The sequence below is a fragment of the Sciurus vulgaris genome (genome assembly GCF_902686455.1).
Source record: "Sciurus vulgaris genome assembly, chromosome: 6".
Taxonomy (NCBI): domain Eukaryota; kingdom Metazoa; phylum Chordata; class Mammalia; order Rodentia; family Sciuridae; genus Sciurus; species Sciurus vulgaris.
In genome coordinates, this window is record NC_136466.1 from 166,710,076 (window position 1) to 166,723,207 (window position 13,132).

Below are 13,132 nucleotides of genomic sequence, written 5' to 3' on the forward strand. Positions count from 1 at the left end.
GCTGAGTGACCCACTCCCTGAACTACCTCCTCCAAGACACATGCCAAAGAGGAGCCGAAAGGAAAGGAGTGGGTGAGGGGAAAGAAAAGGCTGTCACTTTATCAAAATGGGTACATGCTGGCATCTGGAAATTAACGGCAACGGCCCTGGATCTGGAACTGTAATATTAAAAATAACGGTGATAGAAAACATCAGAGACCAGAGTAGAATTTCAAAATATATTTCACATTTCTAGCACCATAAATAACAACATTATTATAGGGGATTACCTTAAAATATTTTTATCAGAAATAGTTTTGAATAAGCACCATTTGATAGTTACATAAACATGCAACAGACATACTCTACATGTGTAATTTAAATATATATGAATATTCTTTATGATTATACTTCATATAAAAGCGATAAATTACTTTTCCATTATTTAAAAAACCATTGGCAAGATAAGTCCACAGGCGCTAAGCACTGAGTCCGACGACCCAGACGCAGCCCCTGGAAGCCCTCGCACCAAGTCGAGGAGCCCGTGAAGGGGCAAGGTCTCCCGACGCAGACATCCGTGAACAGGTCAGGGTCACCCCTCAGCTGTGGGCACTTTGGTGAGGGTCACAGACACCGAGGGGAGTGGGTGGGAGATGCATAAGATCACATCAGCTTCCCTCCCTATGCCAAGTGATCGCTCTCTACCCCACCTCCTCCAAGAAACACAGTCTCAAAAATTAAAAATTAAAAATTTAAAATTTAAAATCTCGGCTTTGGTAAAATTGCTGTTCAGTATTTTCAGCCAAAAATGCTTGTTTTCCTTTAATCTCCACTTTTATGACCAAATGTCCTGAAGATACCGTTTTTCTTCTTTTAAAGTTGCCAAAGTTTTCATTGCTTCTAGTTTGTCAACTCCAGCCTCTCTGCTGATTATTTCCACAAGGGCATCGTTTACATCCTTGGCCATATTCTTAGCATCCCTAGAAAAGAAGGCAAGGCATCCTCAGTAACCAGCGTCTTCACCAGGCATGACTTGCTTCACCCATCAGTTGGTGCCCCTTGACTCCAACGCCCTGGTCCCTCCTCACTTTCTCAGCACATTTCCCAGGACTTCCCACCTGCTCCCCCAATGCCAGGCCTTCACAGAGCTGACCACATGGTTCCACAGCTTAGCAACCTCCACAGGCTTCCCTGAACCTCCAGCATGTGCCGAGGTCGCGACTCGCCTCTCTCCAGACGCACAGTGGGCCTGTGGCCTTGAAGCAGCAAGCCTCGTGGCCACCAAGGATATCCCCAAGTGCCTCACGCTGGTGCTTACGGACAGAGGGAGGCCCCGTGCACTCCTCTGTCCCCTGCAGAAAGTTCCCTGCTTCCGCGGCTTGCCCACCAAGGAGGGCTGCCTGAGGGCAGGCTGCACCCCGCCGCCCCCATCTCTCCATTCCTCAACGTGGCAAAGCACTGCGGTGCTCCAACAAGACCCTGGCATGTGGGAACCAGCCTCCCTGGCCACAATGCACGACTTCCTGGGAGGAATCTCCAAGAAGCCACCTACCATTCTCCTCAGGCTCTCCTGTCCACTGCGCCCCAGAGCTGCCACCCCAGGGGCCTCCCCAGCTCACCTCTGGCTGCCAGGTCGCCGGCCAGGCAGCTACCCTCCCCTTCCCCTCCCTGGGAAGTGAGACCTGGCTTGGGCACACGCCTGTTCCTTTCTCAGAGTCCTTTGCTCCTGCCCCCGCTGCCAGTCACTGTCAAATGCCAAGGAGATTCGCTCTGCACCCGTCTCTGGACACTGCTGTTAGTGCCTTCAAGCCTCCCTGGCTTAGGTGACAAGCGAAGCATCAGAGACTGGAAGTGCTACTTCGGGGACACCTTTAAGGAGACTGAACGTCCATGCTATTCTCCAGGTTCCTGCTGGCCAATTCTTTATACGTGTGTACAGTTGACTCAGTTTTGCACTATTTACACGTGTCTCCAAACTTCCGCCCCATCTGACCATCTGACCCTGATGGAACCGTCCTCTATGGCAGGATGAAAACCAGAACCTCACTGAAAGCTACCTGAAAGGTAAACAGACACGAAGTCCGGAGTTCCTGCGCCTTTCCAGCCGAGTCAGATCTAGGAACAAGTCATGGGAGCAAAAGCAGAAGACGGCCAAAGCTGGCCAAAGCCAGCAAAACAATACTGAAGAGGGAAGAAAACTCAGCAGACATGTCCCAAACGGTAAGCAGAAAAGTGTCATTTCATCAGAACGGTTCAAACTCTATGCATTCTGGGCCATTCTGACAGTACTTCATCTTGTGTATCAATTAAAAAAAAAAATAGCCTGACTTAGAGAACGTGTTAAATGCTAAGGTACATATGGCAGGATGGAAGAGTAAATTTGTGTGACCTCAAAACTACTTTTCCATTAGCAGAAATTTGTTGGGTTTCATGACAAGTAGTTAAATTAAAAAAAAAAAAAATTTGTCAGAATGGCTTTCTACAATAGATCTTGCCTCAGAAAATAGGTAGAACTTAATAACATAAGAAAGATTCTCAGCTTTTGTCAACTTTATCACCATAAATTATACTCTGAAAGAAAAGGGCTCCTAATCCGAAAACCACATTCTCTCAGTCAAAATAACACTTTTCCCTCATTTAACTCACTGGTAAAAAGCACAACTTATCCACAGTAAAGTCGATCTGGAGATGAAGCTAATCAACATGCTCTCATGAATACGATCTTCAGCGCCTGACACGTCTCGACTGCGGCATTCACTCATTGTCGCCATCACCTCCTGGCAGGGACGACCTCTGGGCTCTGGAATGCGTACTGACCTACTCCTGTGCTCAAGAACCAGAGAGCTCGTCTGGGCCACCGGGACTGCTGGCCTCTCAGTCCCGTTCCTTCCTCACGCACTGGCCACGTACCCGCACACGTACAGGCAGCCCTGCTCGAGAAGCAGCATCCTGGCCACCTGCTGGCTGTGAAGCTGGAGGTTGTCCTGCACGTACTTGACGGGGGCTTCCTCCTCCTGCAGGGCAGCATCTCTCGAGAAGGAGACCTTCAGGTGAGTCAGGACCCCACGCTTCAGGAAACGCCTGAGCTCTTCTCTGAAATACAACACATCACGGGGTCAGTGCAAGGGCACAACTGGAAGGTGAAAGGAGTGTGGACATTAGAAGTGTACGCTCACAACAGCGGAAGTGCCAGTACCTGAATAAATAGTCCCTGTCCTTATGTCTGCAGCCGAAAAACAACCACGTTGCTCCAAAATTTCCCTCCGGATGTTTTTCTTGTAGTTTCTCTCTTAAAAAAAAAAGGGATTTAGATGTTTGATATAAAGCATATGAAAACAAATCTCCATGACAAAACACCACCAACAAACTCAAGTTTGCAGAATGCAGTCATTCAAAGGTCAATCATTTGGTCAATACTGACGACGGTTTAGAGCGCCACTTTTTTGTAATGCTGGAGATCTAACCCAGGGCCTTGCACACGCCAAGTCAATGCTCTACTGCTGAGTCATACCCCAGACTTGGTTTGGATCTCAAATGTCCCCCGAAGACCTTGTACTAGAGGCTTGATCCCTGGGTGACATATTGGGAGGTGGCAGAACTTTGAGAGTGGGAGGTCTTTCAGTCACTGGGAGTGTGCCCCTAAAGGGGACCATGGGACTCCACCCCTTACTTCCTGGGCAGGAGGTAGGCAGCCTTGCTTCACCACCTGTGTTTGCCGTGATGCAGTACGGGGTCAACCATCATGAACCCCCACAACTGTGACTCAAGCTGGTCATCTCAGGTGCTGAGAAACGGGCTCACACGTCCCACCACCACTGAACAGGCTGCCAGGGTGAGACCAGCAGACGCTATGACAGGCAAGCGTGCCTCAGGTGGGCATCCCTGAGCTGCACGTGACTGTACACAACAAGGACACTTCCAACAGCACACTGTGCCATCTACAGTAACTTCTACCTTAAACAACATTTATAGCCAATTTCATGAATAAAGTCATTCTTACTGGTTGGAAAAGCAGCTCAGGGCGTAAAAAGCAAACACGCAAAAACTACTCATGCAGAGAAGACAGAGCAGTGAGTGGAGGCCCTGCCACTGCATCCCAGTCTCAGGGAGCAACTGAAACAAACAGCCCTGCCACCCAGGGCTGACTGCTGCCTAGGAGCGCGCAGGAGAGCCACCACCGAGTCACAGCATGGAGAGCAATGCGCTTGCTCTACCGCCAACAGTGCCCGCGTGAAGCCCAGTCACGCCTACTGAATCACTGTTGAGACGCAGTCGTCTGAGGTCTAGTCAGTATCACCAGGAAGAGGAGGAAGGCCTGTACCACACCACAGCATGGAGGGTGCCTGCAATTCAGCCCCAAGTGCACGTGCTCCCCCACAGCACAGCTGGAAACAGAACCAGGGGCGCCGCACGGAAGGAGGCTCCAGGCTGAAGTGAACCCTGGAACACACTGTTTACTTTTCCATGGTGGCAAAGGCTCATACTGCCACACATCTCACGATGACTTTTAAAAGAAAAATTTTACAACCGAAGTTTAAGTATTCTAAAAACTACTGAGGAAACAAGAAAGACGTCTCTTTCTGCTGAAATCTCAAGGGGTACACGTGTCCACTAGTGCAACGAGCACATACCTGTGCTGCAGGAATCCAATGAAGGGAGCTATGCCAGTTCCGGGGCCCACCATGACGAGGGGGGCGGAGGGGTCTGCCGGCAGGTGGAAGGAGCTTGTCGCCCGAGGAGAGATGGAGATCTGGAACGTTAGACCAGCTGTGGTAAGTTCCAAAGAAAACCCAGGCACGAAAGCATAACCAAGCCGATCTCTGCTAAGGAAAGCAGAAAGTGCAAACTCCCCTTATGGGGCACCATTAAATTAAATAGTAAAATTAGGACTTAGTGAAACCATGAGCACATGTGTCACTACAGAGAAATTAACACTTGTTTTGCAAATGTCTTCTCTACTCATACTGAAAAGGTTTTTAAAATGGCATGGTGTTTTTGGGGATACTGATGAGATAACTATTTTCCTGTACCCATGGATAAGACTTGCTTTCTAGTAGGCAATAAATCACACGTATGGGGAAATGCACCACAGCCATGAGGACACAATGCTTCCTGTCTGCACATGGAAGACCAGTGACGATGACAAGTTGTGTCACAAGCTCTAATGAACCCAAGGAACCAAAATAGACACTAAGGAGCCGCTCCAAAGACTCTTCACAATACTGTATGTGGAGTTCCAGTCCAACATTCCCCAGAATTATGATTTTGTAAAACGACCAACACAAGTGATAGAGTAAACAAAATCTTTTCATTAAAATTTCAAAGACTTCCCTTCGAATCAGGTGTCAGACGAGGAGGTCCCCCGTCATGCACGAGGCACAGAGTGACACTGAGGTTCCAGGACACCCTAGGTGGTGGCAGTAGTGTTGTTCCAACTCACAGTGCCAAGAACATCACAGAGCTCATGAGGAGCTTGAGCACATGCCTTCCAAAGTGAAAGACTGGCAGAGCCATGCCTGATTATCGCCCTTATTTGGGTATGAACCTGGATCTACTATTCCGTTAGCCTAACTCACTTAACAAATTTACTGAGAGGATTCAAGATGGCGAGCACTAGGGACACAGAAATGGACAAAACTAAGTCCCTATTCTCATGAACACAACGGGAGGAAACACAGTGAACATGTCATCTACAGAAGGGTGGGTACTGACAAGTCCTATGAAGAAAAATTAAAAAGGGTGAGGAAGCAATGGGGTGGTAGGGAAAAGGCCCATGGAGACCTCAGGCACAGATCTGAAGGTTCAAGAGCCAGCCACGCTGGAGCCTGTAGCCAAGAGGAGCCAGTGAAATAGCCGAGAGGAGAGCCACACCTACGTTTCAGCTGTCTCGAGGCCGGCAGCAAAACCTCATGGCTTCCAGCACCCAGTGCTTGCTTCTGCCCCCCTACTTGAAGGCTGGGGCCCTGAGCCACGTCTCCTGTGAGCCATGCAGAAGGGGCTCCCTGCCTGGGTCACGCCTACCCTACAGCACAGAAGACCAAGGAAGCAAGCGACACCCCGCCACCTGGAACCATCTCTCACGCCCTCTTTGTGCTCAGTGGGGTGGGCAAGGGTCCTCTCATCCCTGTGACAGGACTGGGGCTAGGGGATGATTCCGTAAGCAACAGTACAATCTGCAACAGGTGGGGGAATGTGTCTCGGGTCAAAGGTCAACACTTCCCACTCTAATAAATCAGTGGCGCTACTAAGCATGATGGAACCCAGAAGTTTTAACTTGCATCCTTTGTATCCGTCCCTGTGGTGCCTACGTATTGGCACACCGAGCAGTCCATGAAAACCTGCGAAATGGAGAGGGAGGGAGGAAGGGAGGGAATGTCGGCTGCAGGCACGAGCTCACAGTGCGTGTCCTGCACTGTGGGCTGTGAACTTGCTGGGACCATCTGCTATTTTCATACAACATGAAGTGGCATTTTTATGTCGGAACTAGTACTTCTCTTCATGAAAGAGACAGTTTGAGTTTCCTAATATCTTGATGAGGTATGATGAGTCCGCCAAGTTTAACAAGTACCATGAAGAGCTGTTCTGGGCAGCAGGCGGGCAACACCAAGTGAAGCGCAGGCTCGAGCGCAGTCTCCCCTTCGGCCTCTTCAGCACGCCCCTAAGGGCACCAAACTCCAACCCAGTAAGTCAGAGAAAGCACACTTGCTACACCACGCAGGACACACTGGCCTCTTTGTCATCAAGAAGAATGAGGCTCCATGATGAAGCCTGAATGATATTTCAGCCATCCTATGAGCAAAGGCGGAGACTAAATCGTGCCCTATGCCTGTGGTTCCACAGGAGATCACGCTGCGTGCTGTCCCTCAGACGTCACCAAGTCCCAGGGCAGATGCATTCACAATATGTCCAGAAAACCATACAACCCTCTCCTCCTGGGTGCTCTAAAAGTGCTTTCCCACCATACCTTTCCCCAATAAGGGCCCAGGTTCAAACCCCACACACACTGACAAAGGGGAGAAACGGGGACAGAGAAATCCTACTGCTACAAGTCAGAGGAGACACAGCTCCTCTGCATAGAGTGCAGCTGCCTGGACCATCCTCGGCCCTCCTGGCTCGTCCCACCAGCCCCAGACCCCTGCCAGGGGTATGCACACAGGCCTCCTCCCACGATGAGGTCAAACGAGGAAAGGCAGACTGAAGAAAGCTAACACTTTACATGTTCAGGAAGCGCGGACTCACCAAGAGCGAGTGTGAGTGGAAGTAAACAGTGCTTCTGGGCCTCCAGTAGAGATTTCAGCATCATGCCCAGCATCCACTTTCTTTGGAATAATGTAATGGCAATGGACAGTGTAGAGAAGACTTCTAATGAGGCAGACTACAATTTTAGTGAAGCTGAAATTGCACACTTTAGTACCTTAGGAGCCAGGCCTTCTCTGCCATCTGCAGGTGACGCCCGAGTGTTTGGCTGAAGAATCGAGGCAACCAGTGTGGCCAGCCAGCCTGTGCACACGCCCCTCCGCAAAACCACAGGTGTGGCGCCAGAGGTGAACTCCACGACGTTAAAAATAAAGTGAAGCTTTCCCGGGTGAAACAGACCTGAGCTGCAAAGACACAGGGTGACTGTCTTCTGCGGAGGACCAACACACAGGGGCCAGGTTCACCTGGTTCTTACTGCGGGGGCGGGCAGCTCCTTTGGGCTCTAATCTACTCTACTCTACCGTCGGCTCCTCAGAGCAGAGCAGTGCTCTCCCTTGACCCTGCCCCGCCACCCGTTCTGCACCAGCATTCAGCAGTCTCCAGTTTTATTTTGCTTGTCTTCAATGAGATTTATAAAAAACGAGGTGCGCTAAGTGTCTTCACATAAGAGGGTCATTCCTGCAGTACTTGTAAAGACCTTCCACCAGGAGAATCAACAGAGTGAATCCTGACAAACACCCCATATGCTTTTTAACTTAGTAAGATTTGAAAGTAACTGCAATCTGTACATCCAAAAAACTAAAAATTCAAAGAGAAAAATCTTCCAAACAGATTTCCACACACCAGAAGTATTTCTTTCCGTGTTGTTAAATGCTAGGTGACCTATTCCTGTGCTGCCGCATGGGGCAGCAGGGGAGCCCAAGGGGGAGAGAGGGCCTGAGACGGAGGAGGCAGGCGGGAGGTGGGCCGTGCCCGGCGCCCGCTCACCCACGCCTGCAGGTGGGCTCTCTGCCCGGCCTCTTCTACCGCCCGGGACAAGGAGGGCCCAGAGGCCGACTGCCCTGAACTGGGGAGCAGAGTGGGAGACGGGAAGCCCCTCGAGGTCTTAGACTGTGGGTTCCCGGGGGCCAGGAGTCCTGCAGCTCCTCCTCACACCCCACCAGGCCTGGTCTCATCTTCCACAGAAAGGTCACATTTCCACTGATGAATGAGCAGACACTCAGAATTCAGTCCGAGTTTCATCAATTTGGGGGAAAAGATGCTATATGTTAACAAATATTAATACCTTGCACATGAATAGGGCCTGGGCTGGAGTTTAGGAAGATGTTCTAGAAAAAAATAAAAACAAGCAATTGTTAATTCCCTACTAAAGAAAATAACCTCATTTAAAAAAAAAAGACCTAAAATGTTACTTTTTCCCCTTCCAACCTTATGTGCACTGCCTTATTCTGAAATAAGTATTTCTACCAAAATGCTGGTTTGAGAAAACAAAAGACACTAGGTATGGGGTCCATGAAAGGGCTTGCGAGGTAAGGCGCTGATTGATTTTTCCTTTAGTACTGACGAATGAACCCGGGGACACCACCGAGCTGCATCCCCAGTCCTTTTTATTCTGTCAGACAGGGCCTCACTGAGGGGCTGAGGCTGGCCTGGGTCCTGAGATCCTCCTGCCTCGGCCTCCCATGCTGCTGGATCACAGGTGTGCACTCCACACCAGGCACTTGTCAAACTTCATGTGAACGTACAACTTTCTCAGGACAGGTGTCCAGAGTTTTCAGGAAATAAAGTCAAGACCGCAAAAGAACGAGAGACCACTGTTGTAAGGATTATTGGAAATACTTAAGGGGGAGAAATCATCCAAGAAGGAAATGTATTCCTACAATTAAACATTTTTAAACCGAATTATCTGGAAACTCACTGGTTTCAAGTGGTGCTCTTATAAAAGCAATGTAAGTTGTTAATATGTGTATTGAGTAGTCAAACCTTGAAATTTTTGTGTGTTATATTTTTAAGAGTTATTTAAGCAAAACTTTGAAACAATCCATCTAAAATGGTTTAGAGTTCTAATAAGTTTTCAAGGGCTCACCTTAACATTAAGCTTTAGATACATTAATTTTTCTTTAAAAATTGAAAGATAACTTAAAATCTGTATAGGTCCCAATGTAAATTTTTTTTAACGTAGCTAAATGTTCAGGTGGCATTTTGACCTGTGATCTGTACCAGTCAGAGCCACAACTTAACTGAACGGCACAGGCAGCAGCCCGAGGGCAGGACGGTGGAGACAGCCTCAGGGCGGAGGGCAGTGCTTCGCGTTTCCACATGCCGAGGATGAACGCTGAGGAGAGCCAGCAAGGAAGCGGCCAAGGCCCTTCCCTGCGCAGCAGCAGCGGCCCCCAGCCACCTGAGTGGTAGCGCCTAGCACTCCCACCAGGAAAACAGGAGGCGGTCACAGGACACGACAGGCGGGCGCTCTGGGGTCCCCCCGCCCTGAAAGGCGAGATGGGTCTGCCCGGGACCGAGCACCCCAGCGACAGGAGCCCCTTGGCTCCTGAAGGACCCTGCAGCTGGGCGGACGGGGACACACCTGCGCTCCACAGAGGGCACGGCTGGTCCACCTCTGTCAGTTAGACAGCGCTCAGTGTCTCTGACAGACTATTTGCTCTTGGCTCACTTTTAGGTAAAATTTGGTGAAAAAACCTCCTGGAAAAAATAAATTAGAAATGATGAATTCCAAGGGGAAAAAAAAACAATTAAGCCTGGGTCTGTTTAAAGAGCAAATGACAGGGACATTAGCAGAAGGAAAAAAGAGGAAATCAAAAGCTTGGCTCTGCGGCTCCTGGAAGGCAGAGGGATGTCACTGTCCCCCGCAGACAAGACGCTACCCATCACTGCTTGTCAGCCACGTGGGCACACCGCTGTGTGGCATTCAGAGGCAGGAGCAGCACCCCCGGGCTGGGCAGCGAGGACTCACCGAGCAGGAGACTGAGCGGCGGCTGGCAGGACGGGAAGGCCAGCAGGAGGTCCAACAAGCAGGCCCCGGCGTCGCGCACGAAGCGGCCGTAGTCCAGGGCTCCCTGCTTACTGCACAGCTCCTGCAGCCTCCGCTTCTCAGCACTGTCGCTGGTACAGTCGACAAGGGCCCGCAAAAAAGCCTGCGGGAAGGAAGCGGTGAAAGTGAGCTGCCGTGTGGTGACAGCCGCCAGAGGGGTCAGATGGGGGTTGGGAGTGGCTCAGTGGTGGAGCACGTGGCCGGCAACCAGGCCCTGGCCTACCCCAGCCCCGCAGGGGAAGGAGAACCCGCAACAGCGTGAGAATGCTGAGTGAGCCTCTGCCGGAGGCGCCCAGTGCCTGAGGGAGAAGCACTAGCAAGGCTGCCAGAGGCTGAGTGCAGTTCACTAGCTGCACTAATGTTGGCCTGCTCAGAAATTCCTCTTTCAGGTTCAATTCTGACCCCATCCTAAGCACCCTCATCAGTCACAAGTACCATTTCAAAGTGCCTTCCAGGTCTATCGGCATATGCCCACAGAGTTTTATGACTTAAGATCTCGTCTCAGAACAGACACTTTTTGTCTTGGCAGATGATTACCACCTAGCTCGACATCTGTGACTGTGTTGAGCACTGTCCACAAGCTAGTCACTGTGTGAGAGAGGCACAGGGGACTAGCTGGTCCCTAACACTTGTCCACAGGGTTTGCTACTGGCCAACGGCCCCACAGGCACACCCAGGAGAGGCTCCTACCAGTCCAAGGCTTCCAGGAAGCAAGCAGAGGGACGACGGGCCACACAAACACAGGGAAGGGAAGGTGTTCACACAGTGTGTGGTGATGTGAGGCAAGGCGGCAGCAAGACAGGCACATGGGACGGAAGCCGAGGAGAGGCGAGGCCCAGAATGTCAACACCCACCGCAGCACACTCGTGGGAAGAGGACAACAACCAACAGAACAAACCAAGGCTCCCAGACCAAACCAAGCCCAAACTCCCAGGCAAAACCAAACTTGGGAATGACAAGTGTGGTTTCAATAGTCACAGGTTTATTTGTTAAGTCACCTAGACAGCTGATTGCTCAAGGACTTTTTTTTTTTTTTTGGTGTGTGTGTGGTACTGGGGATTGAACCCAGGGCCCAGCACATGGTAGGTAGGTGCTCCACCTCTAAGCTACATCCCCAGTCCTGCTCTTTCTTTTGAAAGAAAGCACTTAGCTCAAGATAGTTGCTGTATCCTGGATCCTTTAAGAGGAGACAGGATCAAGGCTCTCGCAGGGTCACAGAGTTCCCAGTGCCCTGCTTAAGAGTCTGCCTAAAACATCTCGAGACTAACAATAATACACGTGATTATCCCCAAGGGCCCGAGTCCACGTAGAGCGGAAACGAGCAGCCAGGACATGCTACTAAATGCATGTCCAAACCCCTGAGTGGATCACAGCAAGATGACACTTTACCAACAATAAACTGTACATTTTGAAGTCAGTAAATTTTGCTAAACTACAGGTAAATAAATGGCAATTACAAATCCTTTAAAATGATTTTACTTTAAAACTAAGGAAGCTTTATGGTCCTAAAATAACAAACACGATATTGTTTTTGGACAATAAGCTGACACAGCAAACATTAATACAACTTAAACTTTAAATAATTTTTAAAAAGCAGCTCTACTCCAAGGAAATTTATTTTACAAAAGTATGTTGAACAAGTGTGCAAAAAAATTAATACAAGAGTGAGCACCTACACAATCTTTTGTCCACAGTCAAATGCTGGAAACGACCCAATGGACCATGATTCAACCAATAAATCAAGGTGCATCTGTGAAAACTATCTTTAATCTTTCCGTATTAAAAGGGACAGACGCTTGTTTTCCTTCTAAATAAAATGACAATTTATAGAACAATACACAACACTATAGGATTTCATAACAAAACTGAGGGTCTGACTATAAAAAAGACTTTCACTTCCTGGGTTATTTGTATATGTATAATTTTTACAATAAGCATATTATTTTTGTGGCAAAGTAAAAGTATATTTATACATATACTTTGCAAAACTTTTTTAAATGATACAAGTAACCAAACCTGAATTTACTGAACTTAGTCAAGAAGTTTTTATATACAGAGAATTCTCAATTTACTCAAATTATATCTAGGACTCACTCTCTCTAAAGTGATTTGCTTTCTAAAGACTGGAAATGTGATAAACACATTAACAAAACAGAATAAAAACTGGGGAGACAGTGCCCTGCTGATAGCACTCTTTATGCTCAGTAAAATACAAGTCACCACACAGCCTGGAAAATTATCCATTAATATTCACTTGATCAGGGAATAGTAGAGCATCCCTGGAATTCCAGCAAATTGGTGACTGACGCAAGAAGACTGCAAGCTTGGAGCCAGCTCAGCTCCTGGGTTCAATTCCTGGTTCCCCCCCCCCCCCCCCCCCCCCCCCCCCCCCGCCAAAAAAAAATCCCTTTGTGGGAAATGCTTAGAAGAAATTATTTTCTTAATATAACTCCTGGTAAAATACTGACCCCTAGTGGATAGTTCTAGCTCTACATTCATTAAACTACTGAAAAAGCCTCCCACCTTTCCTGAAGAACTCTGATTCAGCAATAAGTTATTAGGTGTGTCACCCAAAAGAGGTGCACAAGTGGGTGGTGGGGAGTAGGCTTCTCATGAGCTTCCTGTCACTGAGAGGGAAGAAGAGGCACCATGCAGCTGACAGCGCCAGGCGCCACCACTGCTTGCAGCACTACGTAATGGTGACCACGCACTGAGAAAAAGACCTGCTCGGTAAATCTCAGCATAAGCCATCTACACATAACATAAATTATTTGCCTATGACAATATAAAGTTCCACGTCTCCCTGGAAACTAATTCAAAAGCATGCTGTGTACACCATGTTTTTAAGCCTTCAAAGGGTAGATAGCTGGTCTATTTAGTAAGTTCTAAACAGAACTAAGCACATTT

The 13,132-nt window shown here is 48.8% G+C and overlaps 1 protein-coding gene across 3 annotated transcripts in view; it reads right to left on the bottom strand.

Annotated features, from left to right (window-relative positions):
• Positions 1–204: 204 nt before the first annotated feature.
• Positions 205–13,132, bottom strand: part of MTRR (5-methyltetrahydrofolate-homocysteine methyltransferase reductase) — a 29,999-nt gene continuing 17,071 nt past the window's right edge. For 2 of the 3 annotated variants that reach the window (XM_079144510.1, XM_079144511.1), the window contains 7 exons: positions 10,148–10,328; positions 8,462–8,504; positions 7,394–7,580; positions 4,611–4,729; positions 3,176–3,268; positions 2,890–3,072; positions 205–959 (listed from right to left, as the gene is read on the bottom strand). In XM_079144510.1, the coding sequence (XP_079000636.1) occupies positions 815–959; positions 2,890–3,072; positions 3,176–3,268; positions 4,611–4,729; positions 7,394–7,580; positions 8,462–8,504; positions 10,148–10,328 (951 nt within the window). In that variant the 3' untranslated portion in view covers positions 205–814. The remainder of the gene's footprint in view (positions 960–2,889; positions 3,073–3,175; positions 3,269–4,610; positions 4,730–7,393; positions 7,581–8,461; positions 8,505–10,147; positions 10,329–13,132) is intronic. The other variant, XM_079144512.1, reaches the window with a different exon arrangement.